This window comes from Lycium barbarum, chromosome 10, assembly GCF_019175385.1.
Source record: "Lycium barbarum isolate Lr01 chromosome 10, ASM1917538v2, whole genome shotgun sequence".
NCBI classification, from domain to species: domain Eukaryota; kingdom Viridiplantae; phylum Streptophyta; class Magnoliopsida; order Solanales; family Solanaceae; genus Lycium; species Lycium barbarum.
Window position 1 is genome coordinate 112,785,819 of NC_083346.1, and position 24,354 is coordinate 112,810,172.

General features: G+C 38.2%; 1 protein-coding gene across 1 annotated transcript; it reads left to right on the top strand.

Annotated features, from left to right (window-relative positions):
- Positions 1 to 19,296: 19,296 nt before the first annotated feature.
- On the top strand, positions 19,297 to 23,089 carry LOC132615153 (uncharacterized). Its single transcript, XM_060329735.1, has 6 exons — positions 19,297 to 19,843; positions 20,279 to 20,349; positions 20,602 to 21,328; positions 21,632 to 21,717; positions 22,543 to 22,755; positions 23,054 to 23,089. The coding sequence occupies exons 1-6, from the start codon at positions 19,297 to 19,299 to the stop codon at positions 23,087 to 23,089; spliced, it is 1,680 nt and encodes a 559-aa protein (XP_060185718.1).
- Positions 23,090 to 24,354: the final 1,265 nt, after the last annotated feature.

The following is a 24,354-nucleotide window of genomic DNA, read 5'->3' on the forward strand; positions in this document are numbered from 1 at the left end:
ACCTTAACACTTTCATTTTCATAATTACATAAATCTACCATAAAATCACAAAACTTCTTATAACAACTTACCAACCAATCTTTCATGCCAATATGGATTAGTATCCTTCCAAATTCACCAATCAACATAACAATACACATTTAGAACTCCACTTCCATAATTACATAAAAACTACATTAAAATCACATAAGTTCCTATAACCATTTTCAACAATTTTTCATGCCAACTTAAACCATTTTTCCTCCATTTCCATCACAAGGCTTCAACAACACAATTAATATAACAAATAAAATTTTAATCATCCCTTTCCATGCATACCATTTTCGGCCATACATATATATATATATATATATATATCCATAACACAAAATTTTCATACTCTACATTCCTTTCCACATTCCACAACACCTATATATATTTCTTCCAAGACAAAAGGAGTGAAATCTTACCTTTTTCTTCTTATCTTCTTCACTTGTCCAAAGTGTTAAATCGACGAAACAAGCGGTCTATCTTCCGAAACAACTATACCACGTTGTAGAGGACCCTTGAATTAGTAGAAATACCACAAGAAAATAATTTTTGGGACAAGATTTTAAGGGGTCAAATTTGGAGGGTCTTGGCCGTATGGCCTTCAACTCTTGCTCTCCACTCTTTTGTTTTTCTCTTCCAAGTTTTTCTTGAATCTTCTAAGGATAAAGACTCCTTATATTTAATTTGGCACATGGAAAAATTAATAAATTTTGTGGGCTTGGGCCATGCATGGCCGGCCACCCCTATCTATTAGGCCTTAATTTTCTCCCCTTTTTTTTGGGCCAACCCGGTTGGTCCCGAGTTGGGCCTAGCCCACTGCCCTTTCGACCTTAAAACGTCCGTATCTCCTTGTAGAGACGTCACCAGGGAACCAACGACCTATGGTTGGAAAGCTAATTCAATTATGTACAATTTCTATTTCTTGGTATTTTTCCAAAGTCCAAACTTATAATACCGTTTTTGCCCCTCAAAGTCAGGTCACCCGAAAACGTTTTCTTAAAAATATTTGTTTGGAGGACTTCCACTTTGATTTGGCCCAAGGGTCCTTCTTGAGTTGTGTTTAACTTCACATATGTGATTCATATGACTTTTTAGACGTTCCAAAAAAAAATCTCGATGTGTGGGCCCCACCTCAGCAAATAATCTGACGTTCAAAAATACGGGATATAACACATTGTGCATTCTGGAAATTGGTTCAGGAAATTTTATAGTTAAATAGGGACCGTATTTTGAAATACGGCCCGTATTTTGAAATACGGACCATATTTGAGGGTCGTATTTGGAAATGAGGTGCTACAGTGTTTCTATTTTGAAATATGCTTAATTACGGTCTAGGTTTTCGGACCGTAATTCAAAATACGAACCGTATTATGGTTCGTATTTCCCACGTCGCACCAGAAACTATAAATACTTGGTTTCAGTTCTAATTTTATTTTTACAAGTTCCTAAAACCCTAGCACTACTTATTTCTCCTCTCCAACCCCAAGAACTCTAAGGTAAGCAAGTTCTACCCATTCCAATCAAATTCTATCATGTATTTAGATAATCTGAAATAGAATTCATTGTTCTTAACCTAGGGCTTTCATGAAAACCCACAGACAAGGTTTGACACACAAGCTTTTGTGTTCCGCTCAGAATTCAGACTATTGGATTGAGGATTGTGAAGCAAATAAGGTATGTAAGGCTAACTACCTACGTTAGGGATTGTTCATGTTTCTCCCTACGCCTTATTCTTCATACTTATCCGTAAATTGACTCAGAATACAGTTTAGCCCTAGTTTATTGAATAGTTGTAGAATTGTTACCTTCTAGGCTTATAGTTTCAAAATTCATTCATAGTGATTAATTTAAATATCATGAACCCAGTACGTAATCAATATAGACTTGTGAATTGTATCTCATGAGTCTCAGTATGAATACTTAGAATTATTATGAACAATTACCAATTTTGTCTCCATAATTAGTAATCAGTATCATGTCATAAGTTATATCTCAGTCTCAGTGCTTGTTATTGAATACCATTATTAGGGCATCAGGCCCACAGATATGGACCTAAGGTCACAGATTATGTATACGTATACTTAGGCATCATGCCATAGATTTTGCATACATATTATTATTATTATTGGACCTAAGGTCACAGACTGTAAACAGGTTGTTCATTATTCAGGACAGGGAGTATCCATATCTTTACTTCCCTAATTCAGTCCAGTTATCAGCATTTCAGTTTAGTTTCGGTTCAACTTATTATTTCATTCAGTTGCTTTACATACCAGTACAATTCCAGTGTACTAACGTCCCATTTGCTTGGGGCCTGCATCTCATGATGCAGATACTGATATATAGGGTGCAGACGCAGCTCGCTAGGAGGCTTTCAGATTTAGCTAGTCAGTGGTGAGCCTCAGTTCTCCGAGGCCCTCCCTTTATCTTTATATTCAGTCAGTTAGCAGACAGTATTTCAGTATTAAGATATGCCTGGGGCTTTGTCCCGGTAGTCAGTCAGTATTTCCTTATTCAGTAGAGGCTTCATAGATTACAGTCAGTCAGATATTTCAGTATTTTGTTGGATTATTGAGTTAGCCCTTTGGCTACTACTTATTCAGAATTGCAGACTTTTAGTATTTCTTCCGCACAATTATATTTCAGTGAGTTATTATTACTCGATTAGCATCTGTTTATCATACTTAGATATCAGTATACCACATGTTGATCCGGCCAACCAGCTGATTCGCTCGGCACATGCAGACAGACACCGAGTGCCGTGTTACGCCTAGGCCATCGTTCGAGGCCTGACAAGTGCCCAGGGGACCTGATCAAGGACCTGGTCCTTGGTGTAACTGTCGATCATCAAAAATATGAAGTGTCATAACTTATCACATGATGATACTCCCAATGGACACATATCATAGTCACGATCTAATTTGACACATGGACATCTAATTTCATGCAATTCTTCTATTCTTCTAAAAGCATAATCCAAAAACTTCTGCACCCTGATTGAGTAGGCTCACCAAGTCAATTATCTACAAGTTGCATCCATTTCTTTCTTGGTGTCGTAACCTTGGAAGATATACAAAAATTAGATTTTTTTTTAAAAAAAAAAAGGATAACAAAAGTACTACAATGCACATAAATTTTACTTATTAAACTTGCTAACAAGTGGCGCTAACTATGGACAATCATGTATGCGAATCCCACTCATCCCGGTTTTACAATACCAGATATGACATGTGGCCTTCAACTAGATTATGATTGTGGGTGGGTTGGGTGTATGAGTCTGATTTTTTACTAATTTGGTATTTAAAATTGGCCTGGTTTAATTAAACGACGTAAACCTCTAATTGGAGGTCACGTGTCATATATGGTATTATAAAATTGGCCTTAATGAAAAATGGCATGAATGAGTCATTTTGGTAACGGGCGATGGATAAATGAGTCAAACTATTGATGAGTGGCATAAATGAACCATTTGCAATAGTTTGATGACATATATGAGCCAAACTATTGACGAATGGCATAAATAAGACATTTCTGATAGTTCGATGGCATATTTGAGCCTTTTCTGTTTTTTAGTTAAGCTACATCCCCGTGCTAGCAAAAGTGAATCACATTGAATACAAATTCTCTTAATAAGTTTATCTTACAAACATAAATCCAAGCATTTCCTAAATGAATAGCTGAAAGTTGCTGCTACGTAAATTAATATATAGCGCACATAAGCTCCAGAGGAAGAAATGGCTTGAAGGTAAATATTTAATCACCAATGCAAAGGTGAATCTAGGATTTCTAGAATATGGGTGCACCACCAAAAAGGGAGGGAAAATGGTATTTAGTGGGATTCGATCCATAATACTGGGGTGAATAACTTAGCATTCAACAAATTTCTCTATTCAGCACTTTTGGAGCATGGGTTGTTAGGTTTTAAGTGATAGATGAATGGGAAATGGAGGGAAGTAATATGGAGGGAAAATAAATTTTTTGAATTGTTCCTTTTTTTGCTTTTTGGATGAAGCATTTCTCCTACATTGATTGTGGAAAGGAAGGTTCTCGTACTTCTATGTAGAAGCACATCTTCTAGCTCATAAAGAGTTGAGAAGAGGACCTCCCCTCACGCCGTTGTCACTCGGCTCGGCTCGGATTTGGATTTGGTTTGATTGATTCATAATCTTTTTGGACCAAATTTAATTAATTTTAATTGTTTAATTATTAATTAATTATTCAAATCATGATCCGGTCTTCCATGGCTATATATAACCTGCAGATCTTCAAATATTCCTTACAAATTTTCTGATCTTCTCCTCTTTTCTTTTTTTTGCACATTAAATTTTTGTGTGATTTACAGCCTTCGAGTGAGTTAATTTCCTTAAGGACACACTGTGTATTCAGTGAGCTCGATTTAATTCTTATACATTTTCAGATACTGTTTTTCTAAAACTTTCAGTTTCTGGTTAAAGTATATTTTTGGATACAGGTTTATAGCAATCTTAAGGAAATTACTTTATATATTTTTTTATAATCTGTATTCTGTTTCTAAAGATTAAAAGCTTTCTTGTTTTCTACTCTGTTTGAATTATTCTATTCCGATTTGAAGAACATAAAAACTTCGTCGGATTATTAAAGTTCGTAATTGTGAAACGATTTAAAGAACATAAAAAGCTCATCTTTAACTTGTGAAACAGTTTGAACATATAAACCTTCATTGTTTACTATTCTATTTTTATTTGCCATTAATTGATTAAATTGTTTATCAACTATTGACAGTGAAAAAATGGCAATAGAAAAGGATGTCAATGTTTTTACCAGAATGGAGACTGTTGCGGCGACGACAGTTGCATCGTCAAGTCGTTCAACTGCTGCACATACAATAGTACTGGCAGAGAAACCAGGAAAATTTTCTGGAATTAACTTCAAAAGGATGATAGCAAGCAATGTTCTTTCAGTTGACCACTCTTGGTATGCAAAAGTTCACAAATGAAGATCCTCCTGTTCATGAAGAAGGAATGCCAGAAAATCAACACTTCATGGTTATTGAGGCTTGGAAGCATTCAGATTTCTTGTGCAAGGGTTACACCCTTAGTGCTTTAGAGGATGACCTATACAACATCTACAATGCTACGAAGACTTTAAAAGAATAGTGGATTGCACTTGAAAAGAAGTACAAAACTGAAGACGCAGTGCTTGAAAAAAATTATGGTTGCCAAGTTTCTAGACAATAAAATGATGGACAGTAAAACTGTTGGAACCTAAGTTCAAGAGCTCCAAGTTCTTATCCATGACCTAATTTTTGAAGGTATGGTAGCTAATGAGGCGTTTGAAGTGGCTTCGGTGATTGAAAAGTTGCCTACGTCATGGAGATATTTCAAGAACTGCCTAAAACACAGGCACAAAGAAATGATATTGATCTTGTGATTCGTCTAAAGATTGAGGAGGATAACAAATGTTAGGGTTCGCTTTTACGGTGGTGCATAAAAGCTACTAAGAGTTTGTGGACTCTATTCGGATTTTATGTTTTTAAATTCGTCACCTAATTTATTGGTAAACTGGGAAAACCCAGTAAAAAAAGGGTTTATTCAAACAAAGAAAATCCTTTTAAACCAGAGTTCGAGTTAAGGGTTCTGGTGATTCCCTAGGAAAGGTTTTAAGCACCCTAGTATTAAAGATCTGTAGAATATGATTGACCTTTTGTGGTAAGCCATCCTTATGGATATTGAAGCCTAGTCCTCTATGTAAGAAAAATATTGTGCTTGTAGTTCTTGCTGTCTTGCTTGCTATCTCCTTCTCCCTTAATATCCCTTAGTATCAGAGACAGTTCATCATTTTGGAAAGAGGAGCAGTTTAGTAAAAAAAAAATGTCTGAGTCAATTCCATCTTCGTCCAACCCTTGTAAACCCCTAGCGAAAATAAATATGTCCCGTACTCTTTATAAAACACTTTCTTGTAAATATGATTACCTTTATGAAGTAGATATCCTACCCGATGAAAATAAAGTGTCTCTAGCCGATCTACCCTTCATAAATCCATATTTCGCTTTTGTCAAAAAGACATTTTCCCCGTGGTCACAAATCCGTTCCCTGGTCCAACAAAAACCTTAAGGAGCTAAAGAATATGTCGGTGCCTCAAAACAAGACCAACACCCTATTCTTGCAACTTAAGAGGAATAATTTATCACCCTACAAATTCCAGATGATTTTCCTAGACAGTGGAAAAATCATGGTTTTACCCATATCCCTAATTGTCCATTACAACAACCTTTTCAAAAAGTTGGTATAAGCTATGTTTAAAAAATTCCAAAGCAAAATGTTATGCTGCCTACTGGAGAAAAGCCACCAACAAGTGATGTAGAAGCAACAATCAATTGACAATCTGAAAATGCTATCTGTCAAAATAAAGTATTAACGAATATTGGTGGTTCCATCAGAAATGTTGCTCACACATAAAATAAGATGATGAGCAGAGTTGAGAAAATTGAGAAAAAAGTGGAACAAGTATCCTCTCAACATGCTGGACTTATCAAAGCCCTGGAATTGAGATTGACAAACATACAGTATGAGATTTGTCCACCAGGCACTCACTTTTTCACTTTTTTCAACAACAGTAAAAGGAAATGGCTACCATTAGAGAACAAATACAACAACTGAAACATGATCACTTTGAACCACAAAGAACCAAAGGCTAGCCTACAAAACCCACATTTTCCCCATGTCATCACAAACTTACTCACCACCTAAATTAAACCACTCTTATATTACTTTCCCTTCCATTTCACAAGATCCAATGTCCTTTACTCACAAACAAAAAGATGAACCTGAGTTTAACATTGCAAAGATGGTGTGGGAAAAGAAGGACTCCATTGCAGCCCAAAAGCAGTCCAAATGAAACAAAGAACTTGGAGAAAGTTCAAAAGACCATGACCTGGAAAACTTGATGATCTCAGATCAAGAAGTTCCTAACCTCTATATGGACAAACCAAAAAATGGCATAAAGGAAGAGGATATCCAAGGATCCAGTGCTTAGGATTCATATGATAGTGATCCTACGGATGAAATCCTTGAGACAAGTGAGAATTCCTCACTAGACTCTTCTGAAGAAGACAACACACCAATATTCATGAATCAACCAAGAGGACTAGAAATTTCTGAAGTAGATGATATTCGTGACGGGATGACAGATGAGCCAATTTCAGAAAGTAGACCAGAACCAACAACAGCAAAAACTACCTGAAACACAAGTGCAACGAAATGTCGCTTAAAGATCTTATGATTCGCTTAAAGATCGAGGAGGAAAATAAAGTGGCCGAAAGGAAGTCGCGTGGAAATTCAATGATTATCAGAGCTAACATCGTTGAGGAAGTTGTTCCAAATAATAAGAAAAGGAAGAAGCCTTCAAGATAGAGGAAGGAACAAAAGAAGAAAAAATTCAAAGGCAACTACTATAATTGTGGGAAAGCTGGACATAAGGCTCCAGATTGTCGAGCCCCTAAGAAAAATAAGAAAACAAATCACGCAAACATGGTGAGAAAGAATGATGATATTGATGATCTATGTGTTATGCTCACGGAATTCAATTTAGTTGGAAACCCAAAAGAGTGGTGGATTGACTCTAGATCCACTTGATATGTTTGTGCTGTCAAAGAAGCATTTGCTATATATACTCTAGCGGGACCAGAAGAAGAACTTTCCATAGGAAATACTGCAACAGCCAAGATTGAAGGATATTGGAAGATATTCCTAAATATGACTTCCGGCAAGGTGTTGACGCTCAACAACGTTCTTCATGTTCCTACAATTACGAAGAACTTTGTTTCAACTTCACTATTAGTCAAGAATGGATTCAAATGTGTTGTTGTTTCTGATAAGGTTGTTGTTAGCAAAAATGATATGTATGTTAGAAAGAACTACCCCACAGAGGGCCTTTTCAAACTCAATGTAATGGTTGTTGACAATATTAATAAAATTCCAGCTTCGTCTTATTTATTGGAGTCAAGTTATTTAAGGCATATTCGTTTAGGACAAGTCAACTACAAAAACTTATGGAAATTGATTAATTTAGAAGTATTGCATAAATTCGAGTGTAATAAATTAAAATGTCAAATATATGTTGAATCTAAGTTTGTTAAACATCCTTATAAGTCTATTGAGAGGAATTCCAATCCTTTAGACTTAATTCATATAGATATTTGTGATATGATGCCAATACCATCTCACGGTGGGAAAAAGTATTTTATAACTTTTATTGACGATTGCACTCGACGTTGCTATGTTTATTTGCTTAATAGTAAAGATGAAGCAATTGAAGCATTTAAGCAATACAAAAATGAAGTTGAAAATTAATTGAATAAAAAAATAAAATGATAAAAAGTTATAGGGGTGGAGAGTATGAATAATCTTTTGCAGAGATATGTTTAGAATATGGAATTATTCATCAAATCACTGCCCCTTACACACCACAATCTAATAGAATTGCGGAAGGAAAAAGCGAACATTAAAGGAAATGATGAATTTTTTATTAATAAGTTATGGTTTGCCATAGAGCTTATGGGGGGAAGCCATCCTTAAAGCTAACCGAATACTCAACAGGGTGTCCCACAGCAAAACACAATCTATTCCATATGAAAATTGGAAAGGAAGAAAACCCAACTTGAAATATTTCAAAGTGTGGGGGTGCTTAGCTAAAGTGAAAGTTCCTATACTCAAAAGGATCAAAATAGGACCAAAAACTCAGGATTGTGTTTTTATTGGATATGCTACCAACAGTAAAGCATTTCGCTTTTTAGTTCACAAATCCGAAAATCCTGACATCCATGTTAATACAGTAATTGAGTGAGATAATGCTAAATTTTTTGAAAACATTTATCCATATAAAAATGAATGTGAGTCCTCAATTGAAAGATCTAAACGACCACGGGAAAAACCTAAGGAAAATACACCAAGTAAAGAGGATCCAAGGTGTAGCAAAGGACATCTTCTTCCTTTGGCCCGAATTTTGTGACAATATTGCTTGAAAATGAGCCAAAAAAATTTAAAGAAGCCATGTATTCTTCAGATTCACCATTTTGGAAAGAGGCAGTCAACAGTGAGATTGAATCAATCTTGAACGACCATACATGGGAATCGATTGATCTTCCTCCCGCAAATAAACCCTTAGGTTCGAAATGGATCTTTAAAAGGAAAATGAAAGTTGATGGCACTATTGACAAATATAACACAAGACTTGTTATTAAAGGTTATAGTAAAAACAAGGCCTTGATTATTTTGAAACATACTCGTCAGTAACAAGGATAACATCTATTCGGGTATTACTAGCATGGGCGGCCGTGTATGGTCTTGAAATTCATCAAATGGGTGTCAAGAAAACTTTCTTAAATGGAGAGTTAGAGGAAGAAATTACATGAAACAACCTGAGGGTTTCGTGGTTCCTGGTAAGGAAAGGAAAGTGTGAAAATTTGTTAAGTCACTTTATGGACTAAAACAAGCACCTAAACAATGGCATACAAAATTTGACCGAACAAAGTTGGCAAATGGATTTAAGATCAATAAGTGTGAAAATGTGTTTACATTAAAATACTCCAAATCATGAAGTCATTGTTTGTTTGTATGTTGATGACATGTTGATAATGAGTAGAGATATTATCAACATAAATGCTACTAAGAGTATGTTTGCTAGCAAATTTGACATGAAAGACTTAGGAATTGCTGATTTGATCTTAGGAGTTAGGATCCATAAAACTCCACAAGGTCTAGCATTATCACGGTCTCATTATATTGAAAGGGTACTTGACAAGTTCAAGTATTTGAATTTCAATGTTGCAAAGACTCCAATTAAGGTAAGTTTTGCACTTCAAAAGAATGAAGGTAAAAGTGATTCATAATTGGACTATGCATGAGTATTGGGAATTTAATGTATATCATGAACTGTACATGACCAGATATAGCAAGTGCTATTAGTAAAAAGAGTCAGTTCACAAGTAATCCTAATCAAACTCATTGGATGGAAATGAAATGAGTTTTGGGTATTTAAAACACACCTAAAAGTATGCTCTGCACTATTATAAATATCCCACAGTATTTGCGGGATATAGTTATGGAAATTGGATCACCGGATCATTTGAAGTTAAATCCATAAGTTATCACGCCCCGAACCATGGCTTGGGCGTAACACGACACTCGGTACCTTACTGCATGTGACCGATCGAACCAACTGACTGGCTGAATCAACATGTGATATCAAAACATATTTGAATATGGAAATAACATTAACACATGTTATTCTACTAAACTCTGACTGTGATATAATAAATGCAAAAATAATGAATAAGTCTGAAAGTCTGAATAAGGAGCTGACAAGGCTAAAACAAAAGCTGCTAAACATCTGACTGACTAAACTATAATCTACGAAGTCTCTAAAGAGTACTAAACTACTAACTATTTACTGGGACAAGGCCCCAAACAAACTTAACTGACTAGAAATACTGAAAAGACTGTAAAGTGTGACAACGCTCCGAGGGAACTAGGCCTCACCAAATAGCTGGTATGATAACCCTAGCGCTCTGAATCGTCAACCTGAAAATCGTTACTTGCATCATGAAATGCAGGCCCCCGGGCAATAAAAGGGACGTCAGGACATTTGAATTGCACTGGTATGTAAAGCAACTGAAAGAAAGAACTGTAAGTGGGGTGCTCGGGAAAAGGCTGTCCAAATCAATAAACATGTAAAAAGTGCTAAAACTAAAACTGATATCTGATAACTGAAATGAACAAAAGAAGTAAAGATATGAATACTCCCTGTTCTGAATGGGGAACCACATGTTTGACTGGAAATCATGGTATGTGGCCTGAGGCCCAGTATATAGGTACCTACATAATTTGTGGCCTTGTGCCTAAGAATAAGCATGCAAAATATGTGGCCTTGTGCCCATTTACAAGTATTCGACATTCAACAATTTGTATCAAGGAACTAAGGATTATGCTGTAATGCATAACTCTAAAATACTGAACATTACTATACTGAGACATGTATTCATGAACTGATTATGACACCTGAAGCTTTACTATTTATAAACATGCTGACTATATTCTAGACTGAGACTCATGGGTATCAAACACAAGTTTATATTGATTACGTACTAAGCTCACAACGTTTAGAATGAAAGTCATGAACGAATTACGAAACTAGAGAATAGAAGTTCTACAACTATTCAAGGAATTAAGCTCAACTATATTTCTGAGGCAATTAGTAATGTTGTAAAAGAACATGGCGTAGGGAGAATCATTAACATTCCCAAACGTAGAGAGTTAGCCTCACATACCTTAACTTTGGCCTTTGAGCGTAATACAACGTTTTTCAACCCCTTTCAACCTTAATCTATAACAATACAAGTCAAAGAGATTCAATATTAGCAAGTATACTCATGCTTTGGTCATCTATGCATTTTATCAAACATTTGGTTGGCATAAAGCTCCACAACCTTCGTTAATGGTGTTTCATCATCCAATTACCCAACCTCTTGCTTCTAAGTGATTCTACAACCTCAAATAGATATAATTAACATTATTATTCATCACCTATATGATTGTAACAACCCTAAGTCAACAATCCAAAACATACAATAGTTCATACGCTTCTTACTAACTAACCCATTAAATTATCTCTCAAGAACTTAGAGTCCATAATCACCAATTCAAAGCTATAATCGATTGAAAATAGGAAAGTATTAGATATCTTAATCGCTCCAAATCTTTTGGAGAAGAATCCCAAAAATATGAATTTGAATTCTTGAGAAGAGTTTTCTTGAGAACCTTAGGATTGTAGAGTAGAATCTTGTTAACAATCCGTATATGGGTGTTAATCCTTGCTAATATGATGGAATAATACTTGGGTTTGAGGAAAAATTCACCTTCGGAGGGTTTGGGGAAGTTCTAGGGTATTTTTCTCCTCTAAAAGTCGGTCAAAGATGAAGTAGAGTGGAGGTTTAAGAAAATTTCATGTTCTGGGGGTTTGGACGAGCAAGGCGCATGACACATCCCGTGAATCGTACGTTTGACTAGTGAAACATAGTCCTGATGCACGACGTGTTAGAGGGGCATGATTTTTGGTGTTCAATCCTGTGAAACGCGGGAAGAACCACAGGATGATCCTGCGAAATATAGGTTAGTAAAACGGTCATAACTTTTTACTCATAGGTTCATTTGGGCTCCACAATATACTGTTGGAAAGGTATTTCAAAGGGATACAACTTTTATGTTTTGATTTTTCTCAAATTCGCAAAGTATTTCCACGAAATCGGGATGGAAGATATATATATAGAAAACTTAGCCGATTCTACCGAATCTTAAGCGCCTCACTATTTGTCTTGATTCACAATCAACTATTTCGACCCAAACTCATACCTATGAGACTTCATATGGATAAAATGTCACGTTAACACTTATTTAACACATTCACGCCTAATCCAAATTTACGGAGTGTTACATTATTTCCCCCATGGGATCATTTGTCCTCGAATGATTATGTTGGTTGTAACTACGGCTAACTTTGGATCATAAACGTGACTTATGGAAACATGTGGACACTAAATTGACATGAACACATGAATATTGAACTGAATGAATGCTAAACTGAATAAATACTGAACTGAAGGACTACTAAACTGAATAAACACTAAGTTGACTGAATACTGATAGATATGGAGGTTATAATATAAGGTCTAAATGAAAAGGTTAGTTACCTTCAATATTTTCTGCTTGCTCTTCAAATAGATGGGGATATCTGGACTTCATGTCCTCTTCGGCCTCCTATGTACCCTCTTTAACTTTCTGATTTCTACATAGTACTTTCATTGAAGCAATATCTTTAGTTCTCAACTTGCGGATTTGACGATCAAGAATAGTCATTGGGAACTTCATAAGACAGGCTATCTTTAACCCTTGTGATTTCTGTAGGAACTACAAGAGACGGGTCTCCCATGAATTTCTTCAACATAGACACATGAAACATTGGGTGAACAGAAGCTAATTCTTGTGGCAATTCTAACTTATAAGCCACTTGGCCAATCCTTCACAGGATTCTGTATGGCCCAACATAGCGGGGACTAAGATTCCCCTTCTTCCCAAATCTCATGACGCCTTTCATAGGCGAAACTTTCAAAAACACCCAATCATTAATTTGGATCTCTAGGGCTCTATGCCACACGTCTGAATAGGACTTTTGGCCACTCTGAGCTATTTTTCAACCACTCCTGAATTAACTTGACTTTCTCCATAGCCTGATAAACCAAGTTGGTCCTAACAACTCTACTTTATCAACCTCAAACCAACCAATTGGTGACCTACATCTCTGCCCATACAAGGACTCAAACGGTGACATCTAGATACTAGAATGGTAGTTGTTATTATAATAAAACTCAATGAGGGGTAGATGATCATCCCAATTTACTTTTAAATCGATAACACAAGCCCTCAACATATCCTGATGAGTCTGAATGGTAGCTCTGCCTGGCCATCTGTCTGAGGATGAAAAGTTGTGCTGAGGTTCACCCTTGTGCCCAATCCTTTCTGAAATAATTTCCAAAAGTTTGTTGTAAACTGAGCACCATGATCGGAAATGATGGACAAAGGAGTCCCATGCTATCAGACGATTTCCTGAATATAAACCTTGGCATAATGCTCTGCTAAATCTGTAATCTTCACTAGCAAGAAGTGAGCTGACTTGGTAAGTCAATCTACAATCACCCAAATTGAATAATGCTTTCAAAAAGAGTGAGGTAAACCTGTTATCAAGTCCGTGTTTATCATCTCCCATTTCCAAACAAGAATTTCTATACTCTGAGCCAACCCACCAAGCCTCTGGTGTTCAGCTTTCACTTGTTGGAAATTTCAACACTTAGCCACAAAATCTGCTACGTTCTTTTTCACGTCGTTCCACCAATAAATCTCCTTAAGATCGTGATACATCTTTGTGGAACCTGGTGAATAGAATACTTGAAATTGTGGGCTTCAGATATAATCCGATCTCTGAGCCCATCTACGTTTGGAACGCATAGTCTGCCACTGTACCTCAAAGTACTATCATCTCCCCTTTGTTCAAAAGTTGTAGTCTTGAGTTTGTGAATCCCCTCCTTCAACTGCAACAAAGAGAGATCACTAAACTTCTTCTCCTTCACTCCAGCTACTAAGGAGGATTCAATCCTGTTCTGAACAACAACTCTAACATCCTCGGTTTCTAAACAACCTTCCTTATATTCTGCAATTCTTTGCACTTTACGTCACTGACGACTCATATTTCAACTCACTTCTGAGCAATCTTTCTTACTAGAAAAAAAACTAAGTAATATACATAAACGGAAACTTAATGTATTCGCAACTAAAATATACTCTTAATGACTTAACTTTACTCACACTGTCAATATCAGGGAAACCCTTTTTCGATAACTCTTAAAGGCTATTCATCTGTATTTTGCTGTCGTACGGCTAGGCTGATTTCTTCTTCCACTAATCACTATACTTCGAACTTAACTTAAACCCTTGGGTTCGAACAGGCATCTGGTGTATTCAAACTGTTACTTACTCACTAGCGTTAACTTGACTAAGTAAATCAAATCGTACTTCTACTAACCTTGCTGAAAATTGCTAATTCATTGTATCTATTCAAAACTTACTTACTATTCTTTTGCTAATCACCTGTTAGCATCATATTTTCTTATTCTGCTCTGAATACTATAGTTAAGCATAAGGTTATTTCTAATTCCCTCATTATCCGACGCTATTCTACGGTCGTATACTATCTTTTCTGAACTACAAACATGGATCACACTTAGGGAAATTTCATATGTTTTAGGCAAGAAATTAGAACAACTAACCCCAAATTTCTATGCACTTCAAAATCGTATCAGACTATAACCATATGGGGTAAATACTTAGTCACATAACCTAAGAGGGAACTGTTATATCTTTTATCTCAAAGTAATATCTGCTTCTTGTAGTAACTTACTATCGAATTACTTTCTAGTTCTAATCTGAATAAACTTGAACAAATTAAACTTATTCAATATCATCTCCTCTTGGTTCCCATTTCGTACGCTATATCTTCTTAGTCATAGGTATGAGTCTTATGAAAAAAACTTATCTTTGTAAAACGTGTCAGACTCCTATGTATTCTGCCTTAGGCTCCATTCAGAACCATGGTAATCAATTTATGCCCGACGTGGCTAAGATCAGAACATGTTTCCCTATAGGGTCTGACATTAGAGTTATCATCATCATACTTGTGGAGAAATCTCGGAAAGCTTCTGAGTACTGATGACCTGCTAAAGCATATAATTAAGTGGTTCTGACCTCTGTCTATATTACCAGCCTTAGCTGTACTATGCCCTTCTTAGGATTATGACTTACGGAGGACTATTGAATTTATGGACTGAGCCACATTACCTCTGGAGCATTGTCTCACTGATCGGCAGTCCCTCAGATAGTGACCCTGCTGGCCACACCCAAAACACTCATCCATTCCTGAGCGACATACCTTTACACTTGCTGTAGATAGGATTCTGAAAACCCTTTTTCCCACCCTAACCTGTGACTTGGAACTTGGTGCCCTGAGATTCTGTTTTAGGCTAGACTGACCTTTTCGATCATACTTGAACTTTTGAGCTGGTGCACTAGCGGTAAATGGAGCAGGCCCTGATGTACTCCTATTAAAGAATTGTACACCTCCACCTTCTTGAGATCCTTCAGGGTGAACGTTACCTATAGAGTTAGCTCTTTTGCTGAACTCTCCAACCCTGGAACTGACCCACCACTCATGCGCATCAATGTTTGGAGCCGCTTGTAACACCTCGTAACTTCGGACGAAAGTTGACTCATAAGATGATAATATAATGGAACCAATATGAGGGTTATAGGAAGTTTTTTGAAAATCAATTAAGTCATAAGAAATATCTTTGGGCAAAGAAAAGTTAGAAGCCACTCTACGGGGCATGTTTGCAAGTGAGTTTATGGAAGGTCTTACTTCCAACGACCATAACCCCTCTATTAATTTGAATTTTGGGAAAACCTCCTTGATAACAGTTGTATCCCCTTGAAATATCTTTCCAACGGTATATTATGGCCCTCAAACAGACATCTGTACAAAGAGTTATGTCTATTATACGACAAACTGTCCGAGCAGAAAGTTTCGACGGACCATTTGACGGTCCGTAGAACATTTTGACGGTCCGTAAAACAATTATATGGTCCGTCAAATGGTCATAGAAAACCATATTTTGCTAGGAAGTTTTACGGTTCATTTTGACGGTCCGTAAAACAATTATACGGTCCGTCAAATTGACTTAGGCCAGCGTAAAATGGTCACAGAAAACCATATTTTTGCTGGGCAGTTTTACGGTTCATTTTGACGGTCCGAAAAACAATTATACGGTCCGTCAAATTGACTCAAGCCAGCGTAAAATGGTCACAGAAACCCAATTTTTGCTGGGTATTTTTACGGACCATTTTGACGGTCCGACAAACAGTTTGACGGTCCGTAAAAATGGGCGTAGAATTGCCCGATGGGTCAGATTTTAAGATATTAATAAGAGACCCAAACTCATTTTTTTCATTCCCATTTCTCCTACATGACTCAAGGTTTCTCTAGAGCCATCCAAACACTTCATATGCAAGAATCCAAGTGAAACTAAAGATCCACTTCATCAATCCACAAAACTAAGTGTGAGAAACACATCAAATCCATTCAAGTCAAGAAATTCCATGGAAGGTAGAACTAGGGTTTTGTTCAAGTGAAGCATTTCAACTCAAGGATTATTCCTACAATAACTAAGGTAAGTTTTATGATGTTTCATGATGATTAAAGTGTTGATAAGTTCTTGGGAGAATAGTAAATGGATTTGATAAAGAGAATTATATGAACTATGCTAGAGTTTTTGGATTGTTGACTTGGGATTGTTGTATTCATATGGGTGATGAAGAATGATGTTAATTACATCTAATTAAGATTGTAGAATCACCTAGAAGTAACAGAATGGGAATTGGGTGAAGAAATCACCATTGATGGAGACTGTGGAGCTTCATGCCCACTAAGTGTTTGATAAAATGCTTAGATGACCAAAGCATGAATATTATTGCTAATATAGAATCCCTTTGACTTGTATTGATATAGATCAAAGTTGAAAGGGTTGACGAACATTGTATTACGCTCAAATGTTGTAATTAAGGTATGTGAGGCTAACTATCTACGTTAGGGAATATTCATGATTCTCCCTACGCCTCATTCTTTATACTTGTCCGCAATTTGACTCAGAGTATAGTTTAGCCCTATTTTCATGATATGACATAGAACTGTTATCTTCTAGGGTTGCAGTTACAGAATTCGTTCATGGTTGTCACTTTGAACATCATGAACTCAGCACGTAATCTTTATAGACTTATGCATTGTTATCACATGAGTCTCAGTCAGCGTATAACCAGTTATTTGTATAAGTCCTATAATCAGAAACAGTTATCATGCTATCAGCTATAGCCAGTCTCAGTCTTGTAAATTGTTAACATTGAACACCTGTATATGTACTTTTGGGCCCTAGGCCACAATTTATGCATACGTATTTCTTGGGCCAGAGGCCACAGGTTTTGTGTACAATATTTAGGCCCTAGGCCACAGTTATATTTACAGTTTTACAGGTGATTCTTCATCCAGAACAGGGAGTACTTCAGCTTCTTGCTTTCCTGTTTAGTTCAGTTTCAGTTTTCAGTTTTAGTTTCAGTTCCAGTATTTTATTGCTTCAGTTGCTTTACATACCAGTACAATTCAAATGTACTGATGTCCCTTTTTATTGCTCGGGGGCCTGCATCTCGCGATGCAGGTAACGATACACAGGTTGACGACTCAGCTAATTAGGAGTGCACGTATCAGCTACTGGTAAGCCCCACATTCCTTCGGGGCGTTGTCAACTATCCAGTTATTTCAGTTTATAGACAGCTCTATCATTCAGTACTCTTAGAGGCTTCATAGACACAGTCCACACAGTCAAATATTTATTATGTTAGCCTTGTTGGCAGTTGTTCAATCGTTTTGTTTAGCCATGTTGGCTGCTGTCAGATATATTTCAGATTGTCTAAGTATTTCAGCATTATGATTTCAGTTAGACCTTTAGTATATCATCATGTGTTTGGTTGTTTCCACATTCAGTTATGTTTTGATATCACATGTTGATTCAATCAGCCAGTTGGTTCGCTCGGTCACGTGCTGTCAGGCACCGAGTGTCGTGTTACGTCCAGACCTAGGTTCGGGGCGTGACAAAGCTTGGTATCAGAGCCCTAGGTTCAAGTGTCTTAGGGAGTCTATGAAGCTGTGTCCAGTGGGGTCTCTTTTATATGTGTGCGGGCGCCACACATATAAGCAGTTGACCACCAAGACATTCAGGATTTGTTTCACTTCTTTCATACTCTAGGTTGTGTAAGATAGAGTAATGCTTTTAGGAATTCTTCTAACTCGTGCGAATTACGTATTTCAGAAATGGCTCCAAAAAGGAAGTACAATAAGAAAAATACGGCAACTAGCCAGAGGGCTACCGTTGACGCAGCAACAGAAGGGGGCACTCAGGCCCAGGCAGCCGCCACAGCTAATGTCGATGCTACGCCTTCCAATACTTCTGATGCAGATGTTGGAGGAGCTATTCAGCTACTCACTCAAATTTTGGCAAATCAGGCCCAGTGACAGGAAATGACCCCTAGCTCAGGCGCTAGTAGTGGGTCAAACAGTTCTAGGACTCAGGAGTTTATGCGGATGAAGCCGCCATTGTTCACAGGGTTAAAGAAGGAGGAAGACCCCCAGAATTTCATTGATGGACTCCAGAAAAAATTTCGTGTGATACATGCTACTGATTCAGAGGCAGCAGAATTCGGGGCTTTCCAGCTGCAAGATGTGGCCCATATTTGGTATGAGACATGGGAACAGTCCCGAGGGGAGGATGCACCTTCTGCTACTTGGGACGAATTTGCAGACGCTTTTATTGAACATTTCATGCCAATTGAGGTTAGAGAAGCCAAAGCTATAGAGTTTGAGAATCTAAGGCAAAAGGACATGACTGTTCAGGACTATTACCTCAAGTTCGTGTCATTGTCCAGACATGCTCCTCACATGGTTCCTGATATGAGAGCCGTGGTTAGGAGATTTGTACTTGGGCTTAAACCCGAGTTGCACAGGGATGCCAACACAGCTGCTCAGAACGACAAGATGACTATTTCCAAGGTACTGGCATTCGTGCAAGGTAACGAGACAAGAATGAAGGAAGAAGAAGCCCTACAGAAGCAAAAAGATAGAGAGTTTAGTAAGAGGGCTAAGTCTGCTGGTAATTTCAGTCATGGGGGATCTCAAGGTGATGGCAACCGTCAGTTTTTTAAGAATAGGTCATCAAGACCTACTCCCTCAACAGCTAGTGCTCCATTTCAAAGGTCCAAGTTTAACCAGAAAGACCGGAACTTCGGAACGACAGGCTCACATTCACATGCCAGCGTGATCAACCGAGGTTTTCAACACCCTACATGCAACACTTGTGGTAAGAAACATTCAGAAGTATGTTGTTTGGGCATGGATAGTTGTTTTGGGTGTGGTCAGCCGGGTCATTTTCTGCGGGATTTTTCGTCCGCAAGACGGAATACCGGAGGTAACAATAATGTAGCTCAGTCTACAAATTCAGCAGCTCCCCGAAATTTCCAAGCCCAGCAGGGGCACGGAGCAGCAAAGCCCGGTAATACGGGCGGTGATCAGAATTGTCTGTATGCACTGTCAAGTCGCCAGTATACAGAGGCTCGTAGAGATGTTGTCACAGGTATGCTAACAGTCTTCACCTTCGATGTATTTGCTCTTATGGACCTAGGATCCACTCTATATTATGTAACCCCATATATTGCTAAGAAATTTGGGATAGAACCCGAAAAGTTGCAAGAACCTTTCGAAGTATCCACACCGGTTGGGGAATCAGTTATAGCTAGGCGTATCTATAGAGGTTGTCCAGTGTTAATCTACCATCGCAGCACCATAGCAGACTTAATAGAATTAGAGATGGTAGATTTTGACGTGATTATGGGCATGGATTGGTTAGAGTCCTGTTATGCCTCTGTGGGTTGTAGAACCAAAACTGTGACATTTGATTTTCCCGATGAACTTATAGAATGGAAAGGTAATTCAGTAGCACCTAGGGGTAGATTTATTTCCTACCTTAGATCCAGCAAGATGATCTCCAAGGGGTATATTTATCACTTAGTTCGAGTCAGGGATGCAGATGCCCACACTCCAGCTCTTCATTCAGTACCAGTTGTCAGTGAATTTCCAGAAGTCTTTCCAAATGACCTACCCGGAGTCTTTCCCGATAGGGAAATTGATTTTGGAATTGACCTACTTCCCGACACTAAGCCGATATCTATTCCACCGTATAGGATGGCCCCAACAGAGTTAAAGGAGTTAAAATTTCAGTTGAAAGATCTTCTTGATAAGGGATTTATAAGGCCAAGTGTCTCACCTTGGGGCGCACCGGTCTTGTTTGTCCGAAAGAAGGATGGATCCTTGCGTATGTGTATAGACTACCGCCAGTTGAACAAGGTCACCATTAAAAATAAGTACCCTCTTCCCAGAATAGACGACCTATTTGATCAACTTCAGGGTACTCAGTGTTATTCCAAGATTGACCTCAGATCAGGCTACCATCAGTTAAAGGTTAAGGAAGTTGACATTTCGAAGACCGCTTTCAGAACCCGTTATGGTCATTTTGAATGTCTTGTCATCTCGTTTGGGTTGACGAATGCACCAGCAGCTTTCATGGATCTTATGAACAGAGTATTCAAGCCTTATCTTGATTTATTCGTCATTGTGTTTATTGATGACATATTGGTGTATTCCCGTAGTGAGACAGATCATGTAGACCATCTCAGAATAGTGTTGCAGACTCTCAAGGATCGTGAGCTTTATGCAAAATTCTCAAAGTGCGAGTTTTGGCTCAAGTCAGTGGCATTTCTAGGCCATGTAATTTCAGGTGAAGGTGTTAAGGTGGACCTTCAGAAAATTGATGCTGTCAAGAACTGGCCCAGACCCACCTCAGCATCAGACATCAGAAGTTTCTTGGGTCTGGCAGGTTATTATAGGCGTTTTGTTGAGGGATTTTCCTCTATCTCAGCTCCGCTAACTAAGCTGACTCAGAAGAAAGTCAAATTCCAATGGTCAGAGGTATGTGAGCAGAGTTTCGAAGAGTTGAAGAAGAGATTGACTTCTGCTCCAGTTTTGACGCTGCCAGAGGGAACTGAAGGGTTCGTGAATTATTGTGATGCTTCGGGAGTTGGTCTCGGATGGGTCTTAATGCAGCATGGTAAGGCTATAGCTTATGCATCTCATCAGCTCAAGGTTCACGAAAAGAATTATCCGAATCATGACTTAGAGTTAGCAGCTGTAATTTTTGCACTCAAGATATGGCGGCACTACTTATATAGACTGCATGTGGATATTTTCACCGATCATAAAAGCCTGCAATATATTTTCAAGCAAAGAGAGTTGAATCTTAGGCAGAGAAGATGGCTCGAATTGCTTAAGGATTATGATGTGGATATTCTCTATCATCTGGGGAAAGCGAATGCTGTAGCTGATGCTCTTAGTCGGCGTTCCATGGGAAGTTTAGCCCACTTGGACGTAGGTAAGAGAGTTTTGATAAAGGAAGTTCACCGTTTGGCCAATCTTGGAGTTCGACTTTTGGACTCCGAGAATGGTGGTGTGGTTGTTCAGAACAGGGCTCTTTCCTCTTTAGTCGTGGAAGTCAAGGAGAAACAGTTTAATGATCCCTACTTGTTGCAGCTAAAAGAGGGAATTCACAAGCATAAGACAACGGCTTTCGAACAGGGGGGAGATGATGGTACCTTGAGGTACCGAGGTAGATTGTGTGTTCCAGATGTAGATGGGCTCCGAGAGCGAATCATGTCAGAAGCTCACAATTCCAGGTATTCCATTCACCCAGGTTCCACTAAGATGTATCATGATCTTAAGGAGATTTACTGGTGGAACAATATGAAGAAGAATGTGGCAGATTTTGTAGCTAAGTGCCCGAATTCTCAGCAAGTGAAAGCCGAACACCAGAGGCCTGGTGGCTTAGCGCAGAACATTGATATTCCTGTCTGTAAATGGGAAATGATCAATATGGACTTTGTATCAGGTCTACCTCGTTCAGCTAGGAGACATGACTCTATTTGGGTGATCGTTGACCGGCTTACTAAGTTAGCGCACTTTTTGCCAGTCAAGACCACAGATTCAGCAGAAGATTATGCCAAGTTGTATGTTAATGAGATTGTCAGATTGCATGGGACACCAGTGTCCATTATTTCATATCATGGTGCTCAGTTTACAGCGAACTTCTGGAAATCTTTTCAGAAAGGATTGGGAACCAAGGTGAACCTCAGCACAACTTTTCATCCACAAACAGATGGCCAGGCAGAGCATACTATTCAGACTCTGGAGGACATGTTAAGAGCATGCGTTTTGGATTTCAAGGGTAATTGGGATGATCACTTGCATCTTATTGAGTTTTCCTATAATAATAGTTATCATGCTAGCATTGGGATGGCACCGTTTGAAGCTCTCTATGGGCGAAGGTATAGATCACCAATTGGTTGGTTCGAAGTAGGTGAACCAGAGTTGTTAGGACCAGACTTGGTTTATCAAGCTATGGAGAAAGTCAAGTTAATACAGGAACGTTTGAAAACTGTTCAGAGTCGCCAAAAATCTTACACAGATGTGAGGCGAAGGGACTTAGAATTTTCAGTTGACGATTGGGTGTTCCTTAAATTCTCACCTATGAAGGGTGTTATGCGATTTGGCAAGAAAGGGAAGCTCAGTCCCAGATATATTGGACCTTATAGAATTTTATGAAAGGTCGGTCTAGTAGCTTATGGACTTGAGTTGCCACGAGAGTTAGCTGCTATTCATCCAGTGTTTCATGTATCCATGCTGAAGAAGTGTGTGGGAGACCCTTCGTTGGTTGTTCCTGCTGATGCTATAACAGTTAAGGATGACCTCACCTATGTGGAGATCCCCGTAGCCATTCTTGATCGTCAAGTTCGCAAGTTGAGAACTAAGGAAGTAGCCTCAGTGAAAGTCCTGTGGAGGAGTCAGAAAGTTGAGGAAGCTACATGGGAAGCCGAGGAGGATATGAAATCCAGGTACCCAGACTTGTTTTAGCCCGCAGAAGAGATTTATGATGAAGCACCAAGATTTTGAGGTATGTAAGCTTTCTTTTCATGCTTTTGGTCGTGTGTGGCCAATTTATAATGCTATTGTGATGTAGCCTTGTGAGGCAATGATATTATGGGTTGTTGTGATAGGTTGGTAGTGCCTTATTACAGGGGAAACTCTAGCGAAAGTTTTGTAGAATCCCAAATGGTTATCATTCGAGGACGAATGATCCTAAGGGGGAGATATTGTAACACCTCGTAACTTCGGACGAAAGTTGACTCATAAGATGATAATATAATGGAACCAATATGAGGGTTATAAGAAGTGTTTTGAAAACCAAATAAGTTATAAGAAATGTCTTTGGGCAAAGAAAAGTTGGAAGCCACTCTACGGGGCATGTTTGCAAGTGAGTTTATGGAAGGTCTTACTTCCAACGACCATAACCCCTCTATTAATTTGGATTTTGGGAAAATTTCCTTAATTAAAGTTGTATCCTCTTGAAATAGATTTCAAATGGCATATTATGGGCCTCAAACGGACATCTTTGCATAGAGTTATGCCCATTATACGATAGACTGTCCGAGCAGAAAATTTCGACAGACCATTTAACGGTCCGTAGAACATTTTGACGGTCCGTAAAACAATTATACGGTCCGTCAAATGGTCACAGAAAACCATATTTTGCTGGGCAGTTTTACGGTTCATTTTGACGGTTCGTAAAACAATTATACGGTCCATCAAATTGACTTAGGCCAGCGTAAAATGGTCACACAAAACCATATTTTTGCTGGGCAGTTTTACGGTTCATTTTAACGGTCCGTAAAACAATTATACGGTCCGTCAAATTGACTCAAGTCAGCGTAAAATGGTCACAGAAACCCAATTTTTGCTTGGTAGTTTTACGGACCATTTTGACGGTCCGTAAAAATGGGCGTAGAATTGCCCGATGGGTCAGATTTTAAGATATTAATAAGAGACCCAAACTCATTTTTTTCATTCCCATTTCTCCTACACGACTTAAGGGTTCTCTAGAGCCATCCAAACACTTCATATGCAAGAATCCAAGTGAAACTAAAGATCCACTTCATCAATCCACAAAACTAAGTGTGAGAAACACATCAAATCCATTCA